The sequence below is a fragment of the Amphiura filiformis genome, chromosome 9, assembly GCF_039555335.1.
Source record: "Amphiura filiformis chromosome 9, Afil_fr2py, whole genome shotgun sequence".
Taxonomy (NCBI): Eukaryota; Metazoa; Echinodermata; class Ophiuroidea; order Amphilepidida; family Amphiuridae; genus Amphiura; species Amphiura filiformis.
Genome location: NC_092636.1, coordinates 29,062,561 through 29,081,645, shown reverse-complemented (window position 1 = coordinate 29,081,645; position 19,085 = coordinate 29,062,561). Strand labels below are relative to the sequence as shown.

Genomic DNA, 19,085 nt, shown 5'->3' with positions numbered 1-19,085 from the left:
CATTTTTTGTCGCCAGTGAACTAACTCGTAATCATGAAATCTTTACAAACAATTCAAACTGTCCTTTGTTATGCTAAATCCTTTCCCTATTATTTGTGCACAAGGTACCAGGTGAATGAACATGAAATGAGTGTATCGCATAAGTATATCGTGCGAAGTAAATACCACATTAGTTGACTCTGAAAATGTAATGGAGGTCGATACGCAGTGCATCGTGGGAAAAGCACGACAAAAAGCACACGGGAATACGTTTTATAATCAGTTTTAGGCGATACACAAATGAGCCAATGTTTAGTATTATTTTCATTAAATTTAATCAATACATACGGTTCCCAATCTGACAACTTACCAAATAGTACTTCCCATTCCTTGTACATCCACACTCCTCTGGAACCACACAAGCGCCTTCAGAAAGAAGAAGTCCAGGTTGACACACACAGCCTTCCACACATCCAAGGGTGCAATATTCCGTTGAAGCGGAAGGATTAGCGCAGGTATTGGGACAACCAGATCCACAGTCCGCGTACTTCATGAATTGTGGACATTCAATAGCTAGGTGGATCAAAATTACATACAAATAATTATTTGTGCCCGTTTCCCCTGAAATAGATGATGACCATGATGACTGGATAAATATAATACCACATATACATGTAATTTGTAAAATAACAGCAAACTGCATAGTTTTAAGAAAAATGCCATTTCTTGGTTTTATATACATGCAAAGACAATTATGTGACAACTTGTATGTATGTTTTGATGCCTCTAAAGCAGGCCTTCTCAACTGGCGGCGCGCCCGCTTGGAGTCAGTCAAAGTGGCGCACGGTAATTTTAAGAATTTTTTCACATCAATCTTGAACAAAAAAAGGGGTGAAAATACCCAATTTAGGCCTTTAAAAACCTTAAAATCCAGGAGCTTCCGGGGGCGCTGCCCCCCCCGACCCCCGATAAAGCGTCACCACTGCACCATACCCGCTATGCGCCCGCTCTAACTCACAAAGTCCTCGGTCTCCCTTAACATGTTGGCACTTCATGATCACTGAAATTTTCCAGTTGGCACTTCAAATAAACTAGTTGAGAAGGCCTGCTCTAAAGTTTGCTGACTGATATGATTCGGAATGTTAAATTAAGTCTAGGTTCCCTGGTCAATATGCGATAACACTATTACTGCAATCTTGTCGAACAGATCATACACAAAACTTAATATTCGACATTCGCCCCATCTTCGCTCCATGCTATAACTTTGATTGTAGAGGTCACAGAAGATAACAAAATGTGCAAAATTAAAATTATTGCATTTATTCCAATTTCTTTATAAAGTGCCCTTGACGTACTCATAATACATACAAGTAATACATAAAAATAATATCCATGTGGCAATACATGTGTAAAAAGGACGAAACGTTTTTTCTTTATATATACCGTCTGTGCCTTTCGATCCCTTTTTGCTCGCGGCTTCCAAAGGATATTGTGTGATCACGCAAGAGGTGTCCCCTTTGCCAGCTATAAAGGGTATGGTTTGTCTGGGCTAGAGCCATTTTTACACATTATTGTTTCCTGTAGCTGACCGAGTCAACGTGTTGTGTCCTTGGGTAAGACACTTTATATCACTTGTCCCACATTACCCAGGTGTAAAATGGGGAGCTATCAGGGGGTAGTCATATCGACGCCGTTATTGTTGCTTGCCAATGGTGTGTTATAGCCCAGTGGCAGCGAAATAAATATACAGTGTTTTGATACCCGTTTAATTACGGATGCAAGGTGCTATATAAATACCTACATTTATTTTCATTCCAGGTGCTCTGCAATAATTACGTTAAAATTGGAGGGGGGGGGGGCATTTTTGGCGAGCCGAAGGAGGGGGGGGGGGGGCAATTTTTTGCAAGCCGAGAGGGGGAGGGGGCAAAAAGTTTTTGCACATATTCATGGGCACCTTTTAAATATTAAGCTCTAAAAAGGCTTTAGAAAACAGTACGAAAACGCTTAAATATGCACATTTTTCTGCTCCTTGCGCTCGCAACATATATACAATCCTGGCGGAAATTAGTTGCCTCACCAGCTGGTGCAAAATTCAAGTAATCAACAGACCTAAATATGTGACACGATCTGGTCCATGGGGGCCAAAGGCGGCAAATTTGAAACTGAGATAAAGGTCAAAATAAAATAAAATACATAAGAAAATAAATTTGGTGTTTTCAGGAAATGATAGCCTATTGTATGTATAATGTAATAATTACAGTAACTCAATTTTTAAAAATGCCTCCTTTGGCCGCCATGGATCAAATCATGTCACATAATGTGACAGTACCGCATTATCTTTATATAAAGGCTGCAAATGTCCATTCAGCTTACACTCTCCCCTTCCCCACCCCCATTTTTCAATGTTGGGAGACTGAAATGTAGTTAATGATGACGATGTTGTCCAAATCAACTAATTGCAATAGGGAGCGGGACAGGATGCTTTGGTGTGGCAACATTTTTCGCCATGATTGTAGACCAATTACGGTTTGCAAATTGGGATCACAAAATTAGACTTTTGCCAATTGTTGGCAGGCCCAGGTGGGAGGAAAGCGATTTTTTGTGAGACCGAAAGGAGGGAGGAGCAAGCAAGTATTGGCATGCCATTTGGAAATTTGACCCGGGACAGACCCTCATTGTTCGTAGTTAATTGACCTTTTCGGTAAATCCCATAATCCCAGAACTCGTCATTTGACGTCACGCCGACTTGCAATGCGCAGTAACGATGTTCGATAAACGATGTGCGCATTGGCGCAGAGCGGCGTGACGCAGAATGACGAGTTCTTAGGTGTACTCGCAAAGGCTTATGGGATTTATCAAAAATGTCAATTCCGTTAACACATGATAAATATTATCATATATCCTGATATACATACCACAAAAAGGAACATCATCCCGCCATCTATTTACATCGATTCGATTTTCCCGACACAGAGTTGCTATTTTCTCGAGATACATACACGCCACATCTTTATTTCCTGGGTCCGTACAAATGTCATACTTGCAATCATACAGTAACTCAGAAGCATCCACTTTTTTCAGGCACTCGGCGATTGGCCCTGGTGCGGAATTAGAGAATAAACGATAGGAATTTGTATTTTGACTATCCTCTACCGTGTGATAGACGACAGGCAGGTCCAATATTTTGAGTAGTGGATGCCGGCGCAGCCGGTATCCACTACGATAAAAATATTGGACCTGTCTGTCGTCTATCATAGGTAGAGGATAGTCAAAATAAAAATTCCTATCGTTTATTCTCATTCTTAGTCAGTTAAATATTATTCTAATAACTGTAAACTATTTTTTAAAGCAAAAATTAAGTTACCGTCATAAAAACTCCCTTTTGCTAAAATGAACGAAACTTATTTACAACTTCACATCTTCTTTTGCGCGTACTGCTAGCGCGTGCGAGTATCCCGCACTGCGTCTACGCATACAACGCGATATATACGCGCACCTCTGTGAGCGTGTTACGCGTTATGAACACGCATGATGACGTGGGGTCGTCTACGGCCTGATAGACGGCACCCGAAATCATGCGATTGTCCAATCAGATTATGTGTCTACGAACTAGACCACTCCCACTGACTAAGAATATGGAATAATTGAAAACAAATATAATAGTTCATGGTGGGTTTGTGCGGAGACACACTTTTAAGTCATGATGGTATGTATTAAATGTTCTACGTCTCTTGTATACTTTTGTTTGTCTGATCTGCTCTATGGTGCCATAAAAATACCTAGCAAACATTGTTATCCGATTGCTTAAGGCGCAAATTAACCTTGATTATTACCGTAGGATTAATTATTATCATGTTCGTGCACAATTTTAGAGCCTCCACAACTTGATTGATGCATTCGAAACCGAGGCAGCCCCAGGAGGCCCATATCAAAAGCATATACATCAGTAGTTTTGGTTACAAATGTTTCGCCAAATTGTGTATTTTTTACCCGCTATTTTTTTTACTCTCAGAAACTCGAGAGTTTACAAACTTAGTATTGTTACCTGAAAGAGGTGAGCAAGCATCACTAGCTGCTTGTGCGGCATCTGCGTCGGAGTCGCAAGGATTTTCTTGTGGACATGTCTCTGGTGTGCATGGCTGACATTCTTCTCCATGCGCCCAGCTGTCGCCGAACGAATTGATGTTAGTTTCCTGAAAATATAATGATTTTTGTTAACGATGTTCTGTTGGTTTATTTCAACTTAAAACAAAACAGGTATAATTCACGTAAGAGGGTTAGTTCAAATCACTAATGCATGAAGTCTGAATCCAAGAAAATAACATATTTGTGTTTACCAGACTACGCACAATGATGACAAAACTTACTACAATGCCATCTGGGTTCATAAGGTCATCAGACTTATCCTGCGATAGATGTCCACACAGGCCATCAACATGATTTACGAAATTAGCTGGTACGTCTATGTGCAAACAATAGTTTCCGTCCCAGATAACCCGCAGACCAAAATCAGTCAGCAACACCTTTGGAAAAATGCGTGAGATTTATTTATAATGTAAAATGCTGATGATGACGGACGTCATTGTCTCGAGGTAGCCACATGTACGTGGACATTTATACTTGAAAATGAAATGGTATATTGTTAACATTTATCGGAATAAGTTTGGATATTAAAAGTAGCTTGAAGGGCAGCTATATCTTGATATCAATTTAACAAACATTTATATCATGCAATCATATTAAACAAACCTTATTGCGACCGGCATTGTAAATCTTGAGTTTGCCATTGCCAAATAAATACGGCAAGTGTACGATTTCTTGATCGACCAGAACGTCAATGGTATCATAGCTAAATTGCACATGCTGTATATCAAAACAAGTAGTATAAGATATGTTATATAAATAGTAGAACCAGGAAATAAAACCAAGTGACAAAAACAAAACAGAAACAAATAAACCAACAAACAAACCAACAAAAGAAGACGTTGAATCGAGATTGGATGCAAGGGGGATTGAATAATGATCGGGCACTATAGGTGGTATTGGATGCATTTTCTAGAAATTAGGAAATGCTTTGAGCATGTTTTAAACAAATTAATTGAGTAGGGTAAAGTACACTGATCAATATGCCTTTTGTTTGGAGCAAATCGGACACACTGTTTCCATAATACATCAATTTATATGTTCTTTGTATCCTGTTGTTTTTGTCAATAATCAATATAGTTAATGAGCTAAAAGGACTGCAAAGGCTCATTAATATGTAATTTTTGCCAATATTTTGCTAAAAATCAATGCATAAATATTCAGGGTACTTTTATTTTGCATACTTTTGCCCTGAAACTTGGTCAATTTACATATTTGCATAATTAATGAGATAATTTGCATAAATGCTAATTAATTATGCAAATATTCAAATTAGGGGGCGGCTTCATTATATAATACATTAGAACACATTAACCAAGTTTCAGGGCAAATGTCCGATCTGCTTCAAATAAAAGGCATATTGATAGGTGTGCTTTGCTCTACCCAATTAATCTGTTTAAAACATATTTAGAGCACTTTTATAATGCCTCCAATATCACCTTAACCACCAGGATTCTGATCTGTTGCCGCCTACAAATTACGTTGTCTTGTATACTACATAAAGGGATCTGGAATGAGCGTTTCGACAGTATTTTGTGTGGGACATGAGAGCACATCAGACATATCGAATTGCATTCTGAATACGAAGAATGTCTTTCTGATATCAAATAGTTTTTATTTTTTGAATTTCACGATATAATACAAATTTTATGACAAATTATTAAAATTTGATATTTTCACATTTTGATATATAACAGTCCTCGGAAGTTAATTTTATAAATCTAATGACATATTCTTAAAGTGTATGTAGCTGGGAGAAAAAGCCGACGATCAATTGAAAATTTTGGGTGTTCTGGGAAAAAAATCCATATCTTCAATACGAAAGGTCAAAACTTTCAATTAATCGCCGGCTTTTCATCCCATCTACATACACCTTAAAGTTTACTTCGAGTACTGCTATATATCAAAAATATCAATTTTTAATCATTTGCCATAAAATGTGTATTACATTGCAAATTTCAAAAAATCAAAATTATTTGATATCAGAAGGACATTCTTTGTATTCAGAATGCAATTCGATATACCTGATGTGCTCTAATGTCCCACAATAAATACTGTCCAAAGGTTCATACCCCAGCCCTTAAGCTGTTTGAGTTATCTATTGTCAATATTATTCATGTGTAAAAGGAAAGGAATTCCATTTATATCAAATTGCTATTGTATAAAATTCTGTATATATACTCACCAATTCATATGCATAAATGTGAACATAACGAGTGACTGTAGCTCTTGGATTTACCCATGGTAGATTATCTCCCACCACAAGAAACGCATTTGGTGCATTGGCACCAGTCTGTGCGAGTATGTACGAACAACGTCCCTGATAGTCATATCTTCTCCCGTCAAAGGTTGTATAATGGGGATCACCGCATGCTCTGCACGTGTAAATCCCTAGAGATCAAATGTTATACGTTAAATTATTACTGAAACAAGGTTGATTGACGTAAGATGTTGTATGAATTCCGATGTCATTATAAAATAAACATCTCAACAAAAGTAACTAACCCCCTTAAATAATAGCCATTATTCAAACGGCCTATTGTATATAATAGAGATCTGCAAAATGCGTTGGAAGCAGAATTTATTTGGATACGATAGCCCAGCAAACAATAAAAGACCGGTCAATTTAATGTATTGAGGTCCAGATTACAACTTACAACAATACAAAAACACTCAGATATCATCACACACATTGACATTTTCAGTTTTAAACTCATGTGATTTAATGGTTTTACAAATGTCTCTTACTACTGTTGTTGTAATTTTAACATTCATCTTGATCTTTAACTTTTCATGTTTCAACTAAATATTGACCAACGATAATTGATATTGATTTTCCCGACATTTTGACCCCCAAATGCATGAAACAAAACAAACATTCCCATGCGAGTAAAGCAGATTTTCTTCCATTATAATGAATACAAATCAATAGAATTTACTGCAACTTTCAAATCTTGGGTTACATTGATAATACGAACGCCAGTTTTTGAATAATGGCCATTATTTAAAGGGGGGGGGGGGTTATTTACTTTTTTTGAGATGTTTAGTCAAAACTATTTTATAATGGGTGGCAAACGGTACGTATCATTTACTCTCTTTAAACCAATCTCTACAATCAACCAAAAGAAAATACATTACCATTTGCAAATGTTGACCAATTTGACTGGTTGAACACAATACACACTTACCAATTATTACTATGCCAATCCCTCTATAAAACTTGATAGTATTTTGATCAACAAAGAATTATCAAGACCGTTATATTAGGCTAGTGGTGTACCAGGTAAGAGAGGCATAATTACACAAATGTCCCGCTCACCCGCTACCAAAATGAGGTTCCTGGGACAACTTTGCTCGAAGCTTGAGAATATTTTCCATTTTACTGGTAAAAGAGGCCAAAATTAAGATAATGTAACTAAAACAGGTCAAAAGAAAGATCCATACATGTATCTAAATTTTTGTGAATTTGGCTTAATACTTGATACCAGAGGTTGGTAACTCTTCTCTGCCCGAGAAAATTAACTGATGAACATTCGCAATGGAATTTTTGTTTCAAATAGCCATAGAAAAATGTCATAATGAAAATGAATACATTACGTTGGCAAACACCAAATCTGTTAAAGAATCCAACAGGACAATAGCAGCCTCGTTCGCCATTCTTGATTTCACACACTTCGTTCTCACTACATCCTAGTGGACTCTCTGTTAATCCTTCTGGTTCACATGTGAACTCTGATGTACAATCATCTGACAAGAAGGTCTCACCACGCTGAAAAAGACAGCATTTTCAAAACACTCACATTTATTCTGACCTCATTATGATTACAAGAAACTTGGTAAATTATAGTTTAAAGTGGTATTCTGGTGCCACTTTGAGGTTGTTGAATGAACTAAATCCTGTGGTACCAATGGTCAAATCGTAGTTTGAATTCAAGTGTATGTACTTTAAAATGGAACTTTATACATCATTCTATTACTCTTACGACCCATTATTCAAAATCGCGCACTGTGATTTTTTAAAACACATCATATGAGAGCCCTTTATTCTGTATTCATACACTCTTATATCAAAGCAGCGAATCAGAAAAGCTGTTAGAAAAGTACGAAACATGCATTGATTGTGTATATTGTGCACTCCGCGTACTACGCACAGTGTTTCTCGCGCGTTCGCGTCGCGTAGGATTGATTCATTTTTCGGGCGGGTTGATGCATTTAGATTTGGTTCTGTTTTCCAACATTTTTAGTGATATAAAAAAAAAAATCACGTGTTTTTTTCTTCTCGTGTATGAAATAGATTAATAAACTTGTATTACTTATTGCTCGAGAAATTAGACAAAATAATGCACTTGTGCTGATGTTGATGCGTCTAATGCACTCCCCCCTTCGGTGCATTATTTTGTCTAATTTCTCTCCCAATAAGTAGTACGCGTTCATTAAAGGTGAACCTCATTGAAAATAAAGTTATATATCAATGGAAAGCTTATGATGTCAGGATACTAAAAATTATTTTTTCCGATTTTTTTGATGGCCAATAAAGCTGAAAAATTAAAAAATGAATGAATTTTGGTCTTTTTAAGGCGCCCAAAAAGCACCCAAAGCAATCGTCTATGACCTTGAGAATGCTCGTGACGTAAGCTCAGGGTTCGCAGTGACGTGATCCTACTCGGAAACATGTAAACAAGACTTGCTTCCTGTACTTTGCAAGCTGCCCGGCAAGTCTGATTTTCACAATAAAGCTTAAAATTAGAGGAATCTCCAAGTTGCTGGTTCCTTCTATATATATTAGAAATAATAGAATTATTGTCAGCACATAAATTTTCCGTAAATTTTTGACAAAATCAGTCATAACTCGCTGGGTATAATTGGGTAATTGAGTTTGAATTTCGCGCTGGGATCAATTCCATGTGCAAACTTGCTGCTACCGCTCATGTCATGGACTGAATAAACATGATCGAAAAACAAATTACATACTTGTTTGTGACATTTCTATTCTTGATTCATTTGAAAATATCTGATATTTAAAAATATCGTCTTGCAGTAATCAAAAATTAATAAAAAACCGCCGATTTCATCACTATCCAGCCCATGAAGGTTTTCATATTTAGCGCATTGCGGTAAATACATTCTTTCCACGCAATCACGATTGAAAGAAACATACTTTATTATAAAATAAGTACAATTGAGGCTTAGTAGATGGAATTCTGAAATCTGAATAAAATTAAAATATTGTCACTTGTGTCACGATTCTTTAATGATAGTACGCTCGTACAATCAGTGTACGGTACTGAAAAAGTGAAACATTCATGTTTTATGGATTTATACCGAACACGATGCGTAAATTGCTGCTGAAGAAATAGCATTTACCCGACCAAGGTGGATATGCGCAAACACAGCGAGTCGCCAAGTTCGTCCTCCGGTATAGCACTTGCGGTGCGGTGTGTGTTGCAGCAGATTTGATCTGAGACTAGTATACCTAAATTTAGGTATACTAGTCTCAGATTTGATCAAGTCTGCTTTTGTATGCATTTTCGCAATTAAGCTTGAAATTAGAGGAATATTCAAGTTGCAAATAATAGAATTATTGTCAACACATACATTTTCCGTAAATTTTGGACAAAATCAGTCGAAACTGGCTGGGTATATTTGGGTTATTGAGTTCGAATTTCGCGCTGTGATCAATTCCATGTGCAAATGCTTGCTGCGACCGGTGACCGGTCGTGGCATAATAATATAAACATCAAATTAAATACTTGCTTATCAAGTGACATTCACTGTTCTTGATTCATTTTAAAATATCTGATTTCTAAAAAATGTTGTCTTGCAGTAATCAAAAAAAGATTTCATTAAATCCAGCTCATAAAAAGGTTTTCATATCTAGCGCCGTGATCAATCCCCGGTCGGATATCATTCATTGCGGAAAATATTCTTTCCATGAATTGACAATTGAAAGAAACAAATACTTTATAAATACAATTTAGGCTTGGTAGGAATGATGAAATCTAAATTATAATATTGTCATTTCTGCCACAGTTCTTGATGATAGCACAATCGGTGTAGCCCTACTGAAAAAGAAAAACATCCATGTAATTGTTGTATGGATGATGGTAGTAGCGAAATACTGAAGAAATTGCAGGAGCGGATATGCCCTAACAGCGCTAGCCTTCGTCTTCCGGGAGCACTTCTCTGTGTATTTTAGGTGATTTGATCAATCGTTCCTTGATATTTGGAACATTTACAGAAATAAATTTTGCTGATGAAGTAGCAATAAGTTGGAAATATCAGAATGTGAATATCAAATCGATCATTTTGTCTGCAAGTACAGTACAGTCGCGGATACCGAACATTCGGCGACTGAGACTCAGTCAGTCGCTGAGTTCATCCCGTATGTATCTACGAGTTCGCCTATCATACATGACCGGTTGTAAAGCTAAGAAATAATTAAAAAATCCTGTACATGTACCTTATTCTATTCCTTCATTTTCTCATTGTGATAAGTTTATCTCAACTTGGCGTGACGATCTGAACTGGTAGCACTAGCCCGGAGCACTAGCAAATCTTCGCTCTTCGTGCTTTACTGTAATATTCCCTATGCATATCGTGGATGGCTTGGCCTATCCCAAATCACCCCGGCCAGCTCTTTTTCCATTTTTATCCACACACTTTATTCAGGAACTTCATTCTTGATTTGATCATGATGTTTCCTTCATGTTATTCTTATTTTATTGAAGATATTTTTCATCTAAAGTAAGTTGACAATTACTTAATTCGTACATTGGCCCGATGCATGCCACAGTAATGCATGGACATTGTGTTTACAATCAAACCCGGAAGTAACTGTGTGTCCCCGAGCTGACGTCATCAACGAAAGCGCCCAATTTGAACGATTTCGTTTTGTAATTTAGGGGCGTGCCAATATCCAATCTTTGCATGGAGATTTTGTCTAGCCTGGTACGTTAGGTAAATAAAAAATATTCTTTTCTGCTTCCTGACATCATAAGCTTTCCATTGATATATAACTTTATTTTCAATGAAGTTCACCTTTAACCTATAAATAATGGGTCAAGCGCCGTAACACATTCTACGCACAGCATTACGCTTGGTTTCGCGTGCAATATTTCCGCGATACGCGTTGGCACTTACGCGTACGCGCGCCACCTTGAAGTAAACAACTTAAAATATTTGTGCCAAAAATGGCACTATTTTCTGGTAATAGAATAGAAATAAAGGGTGCAGGATCTATTGTCAATATTATTCATGTGTAAAAGGAAAGGAATTCCATTTATATCAAATTGCTATTGTATAAAATCACTGCCAGGGTGGGGGGGGGGGGGCAATTTCCCCCTTGCCCCCGGCAGCTACGCTACTGATTTTTATATTGTAGAAATGAAGCATATCATCGTAGTTTTATATTTTCATTAGAAAACGAGGGTATGAAATGCTCATAATTAGCAAGAGTGGGCACCCTTAATCACTAAAGTACGAATTATCCAAAATATACATGAGCAGATATTAATTTTGAGAAAAAGAAGAATACCAAGTTAGATTTGCCATAGCTATATTGTAGTGCACCCAAACAGTATTCTTGTGTGCACTAGGCCGTATAATTCAGTATGCATTTAGAAATTGAACGAATAAATTTGATATGTACAGCTTCCGCACGTGAGAATCTTCGAGCTGCAAATCGCATTGCGAGCTTCCATTTGCATGTGTGTATTATGCATGCACGTGACAAGCATAAGCCTGCAAGTTAGCATGCTCACACAACGGGCTGTAATCACTCTGCGAGCTTCAATTAGCATGTGCGTATGGGCACACACCACTAAATAATCGTCCCATTGAAATACACGCGAAAATACAAGAAAGTAAGTTTGTTTTTCTACCCCATGTAACAACATTTTTAATATTTTGATCAAACCAGTGTCTTAAATAAAGATTAAACTTTTATTTAAATTTATTTTTTGGGACAAGTTAAGACAAACTTAAAAGATACGAACTCCTGAACAGCGCCATCCCGAATTTCAGCCGACACGCTCGCCTCCTTACCAGTTCCGGCCATGATATTGTTCCGAGGGCCTATTACCCATGCACATTCGATTCAGACAATTTTCTGAACAGATATGTAATGTTGAGCTCCTATTCTATCTTTTTTATCAAAACAACCAAGAGTCACTCAAATTTGGTTCCCTCGGGACGCCGATATATTTCGCATAGGTGCTATTTTTTACCGGAACTATGAAGGGTTACACCAAATGCGGAAGGATTTAGTGTAGTGCACCCGTATCAACTTGCATCAAGCATGCAAGCGACAAACATAAGCCTACAAGTGCAATGTACCGTGAGTCTCGGTTAAAGCTGTTGGATTTCACATGTTTTAGCATAAACGGCCAACTCAACTAACACATTTCATGTGAGCATTCGCGTAATCTTTTGTATATAAAAGCTGGAGTTTGAGATTGCTCAAATAAGGATAGGATTGCACAATCTATGATGTTTTGTTACCTTCGTATTTCATCAAAAGGTCAAGGTCAATAGACATCAATGGTACTTGACCTTTTTTGCTGTGTTACCTAGGTAACAAAATATCCTAGATTAAGCAATTCTATCCTTATTTGAATCGTTTTATCAAAGCTAACGTTTTGAAACCTGTTCAAAATTGGAGCACTTTGATGTTTCAGACCCCCGTATAGAGCCAAATTTACCCTTGACATATCCGTTATTAACTCAAGAACGGTATTTTTTCTGAATCTTTATGACTAGAGGAATACATTAGAATGTTTTTTTAAACACAATTTGAGCAAGTTTGAAATTTGACCCTGTGTAAAGTTCGATGACATTTTCCCGCCAAAATCTACTCCGGTTTAATTGCTATTTTTGTGTAGCCCATGATGTCAACTACCTATAGCAAAAGTGAAGCTTTGTCTCCCCCCGTACCTTCCCATCCCCGAGCTCACGCACTAACATATGGAAGCACTGATCTCACAAGAATCTCGTAGTTGAATTGTTCCGTTATAGCTGATTTTGTTCTATTTCCGAATATAGGCATCATTTTGTACAGATAGACGTTTTTGAATTTTAAAAAGTTCATTTTGATACATTATATCTCACAAGATAAGGCCAATATAAAAAATTTTTGGAAACAGTTTTTTTTTTATTATGATGTACCACAAAACCGAATAATTACAAAGTTATGGCACTATTACTAAATGCATATCTGAGAGTACACAGCTGTCTTAAAGGAGTATTTCGTGATCATAGCATCCTCTTCTTTATAACATTTTTAAGTAGATATCCACAAAAAAAGCTTATTTCCAAAATCTCAGTTGATTCCAATTTTGTGTTTGCGAGTTATTCATGATTATGTGTATTAGATTGCTCCATAGACAATGTGTTTTAATTTCGTTCTGGTGTACCATAACGTAATTCATATTTGACGATATGTTTGCTGAATGAATTAATCTGCAAGAATTGTTTGTACATAAACATTATGTAGCCAGAGGTTCCCAGTGGTATAAAAATCTCAACGTTTTTTGAGAAAAGTGGGAGATGATGCTGTGGATCACGAAATATCAAGTAATACACATCGGAGGTATTTAAAGCCAAGCAAACAACAATTTGCTGGAAAAGGGTTTCAATGATTACAATATATATTTAAAGATGCGAACTTACTTTGTAATACATTCCATTTCTTTTACATCCGCATTGATCCTTTGGTACACATCTATCATTATCTAACACAAATCCTTTCATACACTGACATCCATCAACACAGGCCAGTGCAACACATATTTGAGGCTCTGGTTCTGTACAAGTTGCCGGACATGGAGTGCCACATGTCTGGTATTCCATATTTTGACCACATTCAATTTCTGGAAAAATACCGACATTTTGTCATATCGAGTTGCGATGATTTTTTACGTCGTGTTTTATAGTTAATTTAAACCAGTATGCATAGATACAAACTGAATGAATTACGTTGCATTATTAAATTATGACATGTTATATACGCCGATTAGATGATTTACTTCAGAAATAAAATGGTCTTTTCTGAAATGTATTAGTTGCTGATTACTTTAGTCATGCTTTATAGAATACAGACACATAAGACATTCAAACCTATGTGGCAAACAGATCCTTAATATTATTACAGAAGAGTAAAACTAAAAGGAAGCTGGTTTATTCAGCTATTACAACAGGGTAATGTGTTTCTTCGCAGAACATTCCTATTATTGAGGGAAGGTACTTTACTAGTCATAACAGGCCTTGTTATTTATTGTCTATGGCGAGTAGAAAATCGCTCACTAGAAATTGAGTTTGGGTGAGTGGTGGCAAGCGAGAGCGATCGCTCGCCTTAAACGGCAAGGCCTGCATAATGTAACTATAGTTCCTTCAGTTTGTTTTAGTGATAAATGACAGCATTTCCTTTATAAGATATTTCCTGTAACTAGTAATTATACAAAACCGATTAAAATTACTTAAGCCGTAACGTTGCAGTGAGCACGTTTCAAATGATGCGGGAAAGTACTTTGGAATAGCGAATTTGTCATTTTAAAAATCTTATCTCTCATGTTAATTCCTCATGTCATGCTCACATAACAGTGGTGTAGTCGGGGGGGGGGGGGCGACGGGGGCAGCTTCCCCTGTGACAAGTCTTGCCCCCCCCTCATGCCACCCCATGGGATGGTGGCTGCACCAATATTTAAGATTTTTAGGTCTCTTTGTACTTCCCTCCTTTAAATTTGCCCCACCTCCTTTGCACACCCTCTGAAAAGGTGCTGGCTACGTCACTGTTACATAAGTCATATAGAAGTGAGTTACGTTTCAGAATGTGCAGACCAAACTGTCCCTTCTCATCTGGGTCTGCACTTCCATGATCAACAGTTAAACTATTTTTATAGTTTTTTAATGTAACAAAATATAACGCTTACGGCATTGCGGTATTGATGCTCGCCAATTGCAAATGGATACATCGGCTTCTTCACACGCTGTAGCGTAGAGGTTGAAAATTTCGCAAAGCAGATCTTTGTCATCAGGTCTCTGACACACATCAAATTTGCAGTCTTTCAAAAATTGCGTGGGATCCACCACTGCAAAACACTCTTTAAATACACCTAGTATAAACGAAAACTATTGGATTAGTATTAGTGCTATAAGAAATGACGCTATGAAAGATGAAGAAATAATATGTGACATGATCTGGTCCATGGGGGCCAAAGGAGCCATTTTTGAAAATTGAGTTACTGTGATTATTACATTATACATACAATAGGCTATCATTTACTGAAAACACCTAAGGTCTAGCATTCTTGGTTCTAAAATTATGCAAGTTTTTGATGCCTATTTTGTTATGTATTTTATTGTTTTTTTCCTCCATATTTCTACCTTTATCTCAGTTTCAAATTTGCCGCCTTTGGCCCCCATGGATCAGATCATGTCACATATGCTATTAAAACGAAAGTGGTAATTATAGGATCATTTTATGGAGGCTAACTACTTGGGGAAAAAAGGAATGCATTTAGGTCCTCAGCACCCTATAAAAGTAGTTTGGAGCTGTTAGGGCCATCTTAATTTTGGATCATTTCAAAGTCCCATGCGCATTAGTAAAATCGCCTGCTTTTTGCGCATTATTCAGTTTTTCCACTGTTTTTTTTTATCCAAACCCACCACATAAAAATCCCACGTCTGACATTCCCAGATGTCAAAACAGCCTTAATCGTAAATCTCAATACAGATCTGGACCACAGTAAGGCATGTTCATAAAATTTTTAAATTTAATAAATTCATCTAAAATTGCTTTCATTAAAAAGAGAATCATTTAACTTAAAAAATGAGGGTCAATCGTGTATGTAGGCCTATAATTGGCAATGTTATGAGGAAAAGTATGCTCGCCTGAATGTCCCAAAATGGGCCAAATTGTGTGTCCCAGCATTATCAATGGCTTCCTATGTCATAACATGTGTGTATGTATTTTATTTTAAATTTTTGAGCACGAAGGGCCATTTTACAAAACTTTCGCAAATGTTTCATGAAATGTGGCTTTCATTACTTGATAGTATCAAATATTATTCAAATGCAGATTTTCTAAAATTCATGCTACATTGGAGTTTTGAGGGTTAAAATCCAAATTTTCTTCATTTTCCTATTGGATTACACAGTTAATACAGGATCTTGGATCACAAGTAAGCTTAATGAAGCCCGCCCTCACATGTTCAAAATGTGATCATGTCTACGCACAGTAAAACCTCATACAGGGATGAAAAGGGGGTCTCTTCTTGTCAAAAGGCTCGTCCCACAGATTAAAAAATAATAAAGTAAAGAAAAAAACACCTCTAATTAACTGCATTGCGCATTTGGTTTTTAACTTGCGAAGGGCTTTGAGACGAACTATTAATATAAAATGGACTAATATTTATTTAAATCTAATATTGAAGTATGAGTTTACAAGAGCTCATTCATTCAAAATATGTTTTCCGAAACAAAGAATAAAGTGAAAGGTAAGTAATTGTACAATCAGGCAGTATTAATGTAGACAAATAAAAGAAAAGAATAAAAACAAGAAAAAGAAATAGGAAAAAAAGTCTTCACTAGTTTGGTCATGATTTTCAGCACAATTAATAAGCAATCAAATATATATAAACAATGTTTATTAAACATTTGGGGGGAATTTTGCTGCAGTATGATACTACTAATGTAATCGGTTTTATCGAGAATTCACAAACTTTTTCTATACTCTGATCAGCTCTTAATAGGCGGGGACTCATAACATCGTGGATTGATATAGAATGGCGTACACACAGCTGGGCCCAGCAGTTACGCGAACTGCGCTTTGCGTTTAGCGTGAAGACGCGTGCTTTTGCGAATTTACGCGTGCATAAGTTGGAACTTTATTGACTCGCGCAGTAACAAAAACCGAATAATTCCCGCCTATTAAGGGGGTACTACACCCTGGCCAATTTTGTGCCTATTTTTGCATTTTTCTCACAAATTATAGCGCATTGGTGACAAGTAAGATATGTATATTATAGGGGCAAGGACTACAACTGCTGCACTGAAAATTCAGCAACTCAGGTCAAGTAGTTATTGATTTATTGATCAAATATTGGTTTTCCCTCAATTTTGACTGTAACTCCACAACTGTTGTCTGTGCAGTAATAAAATTTCCAGTGCAGTAGTTGTAGTCCTTGCCCCTATAATATACATATCTTACTCGTTCACCAATACGCTATAATTTTTGAGAAAAATACAAAAACAGGCACACAATTTGGCAGGGGTGTAGTACCCCCTTAAGAGCTGATAATAGTATATACATTTGTACAGGAGTCGAGCGTTGTTAATCGGTGATTAATGCACAGTCCAATAGCGTATACGCGTACGCAAAGTTACGCGGGAGCGCGTAAAGTTCGTCATGCCTAGAGCTTATGCAAAAACACTCCTTTAATCTTATGTTGCGGGACAGCAGCTAAACATTACCGCTTTATTGCTGATATCAACAGTGAAATCACCGATCTTCTTGTAAGGTTGAGTGACAATGACAAACGGACATTCCGAATCATGTCAACCAGACGATCTTTAGCTTGTTTTTGTTGCTGCGTCCAGTGCGAAGTAAACCACGTATAAGACGCGGACGCATCGTTGTTAATCGGTAATAAACAACGGTGAAATATGATTGAATCCCTAAATTAACGATTGGATAGAATTTGGTGGATTCATAAAGTTGCAACGTCGGGTACTGTGAATGCGTTTGAATAGGCGTCAACCATGAATGGTGCTCTCAAACTTAGGCACCACAAACAAATTAGTTCGATCAACCATCGATGCTTGGTCTATAATTATTATTTGTGAAATCAACTATTTCGTATTGTTAATTGTGATAATATAGTAACCTTTGCCTGTAACGATATTGACCATAGCAATAATTCTGATTAATTAGTTAATAGTTCACTAACAACAAGCATCGAGGCAGCATCTACAGTCGATGCAATGATCAAACAAATTTGTTTCTGGTGCCTTAGAAGACCACGATTAAGGTGTATTTTGATCGATTGATGACACACGTTGACCTCCGCTCACTTCAGGTATGTGGAACATGTTAGGTTATGCAATTATATATGACATGAAAATGATAAAGGAGGTTCAAAGATGGACATTGAGTTTATTTACTTAATTCATTCTCAAGTGGCTCGCATAAATTAACACCTGCCATCATTCCTTGAATGTTGCCTTCGCAAGGGTCGACTGGACAAGTAGTTGGTGTACACACAGTGGCACATTCACCAGATACCCACGAGTTCCCAAAGTCATTTGGATTGTTCGCCTATACAAATCAGAAGAACATGCACATTTGTATGTTATTGTTTCAGATTCTAATAGATAGTGTTAATAAATGGCGTACTAAAAATTTAGAACTATATTGCAATTATGTACATCGAGCACAAATAGTAACTAAAAAGTTGTATTAGGCGCCAAGTCATTAAATAAAACAAAAATCCGAAATATAAATGGAAAAGCTAGATGTCCTCTTTTTTTTTGACACCTTGTTTGTGTTAATTGCTAATATAACATACCAGGTTAAATTCAGGATCAGTGAAGTCATTCGAAGAATCACCATCGAATGAACCACACAGGCCACCAACAAATTTCATGTAATCTTCTGATAAGTGTATCCATACAGTGTACCGTCCATTATATACCACGATTAGGCCAAACTCGGATTTCAACACCTGTAACGATAATGCGAGTGTTGTGATTTTCTGAGTAGCCAATGGGACATTGGGAACAAACCAAACAGTTCGACAATGTCCTATAAACGATAGTTCTTTCGTAAGGAGGAGTGGCTAGCTGACCTTTTTGGTTGGAGTTGTCAACATGTTACACTTTCCTTTCAATGAGGGGAGGTGGTCAGTTTCATACTGAACGGACTTTCGTTTCTAGGATGTTATCGAACTTTTGGTTTGTTCCATACTGAT

The 19,085-nt window shown here is 37.0% G+C and overlaps 1 protein-coding gene across 1 annotated transcript in view; it reads right to left on the bottom strand.

Moving 5' to 3' along the window:
* The window catches only part of LOC140160832 (IgGFc-binding protein-like), an 81,442-nt gene that overhangs the window by 33,602 nt on the left and 28,755 nt on the right, over positions 1-19,085 (bottom strand). Inside the window, exons 19-29 of the mRNA XM_072184144.1 lie at positions 18,684-18,839; positions 18,280-18,433; positions 15,048-15,230; positions 13,789-13,988; positions 7,720-7,891; positions 6,308-6,513; positions 4,729-4,842; positions 4,347-4,502; positions 4,025-4,172; positions 2,895-3,077; positions 350-552 (exon numbers count right to left, since the gene is read on the bottom strand). Of these exons, the coding sequence (XP_072040245.1) occupies positions 350-552; positions 2,895-3,077; positions 4,025-4,172; positions 4,347-4,502; positions 4,729-4,842; positions 6,308-6,513; positions 7,720-7,891; positions 13,789-13,988; positions 15,048-15,230; positions 18,280-18,433; positions 18,684-18,839 (1,875 nt within the window). The remainder of the gene's footprint in view (positions 1-349; positions 553-2,894; positions 3,078-4,024; positions 4,173-4,346; positions 4,503-4,728; positions 4,843-6,307; positions 6,514-7,719; positions 7,892-13,788; positions 13,989-15,047; positions 15,231-18,279; positions 18,434-18,683; positions 18,840-19,085) is intronic.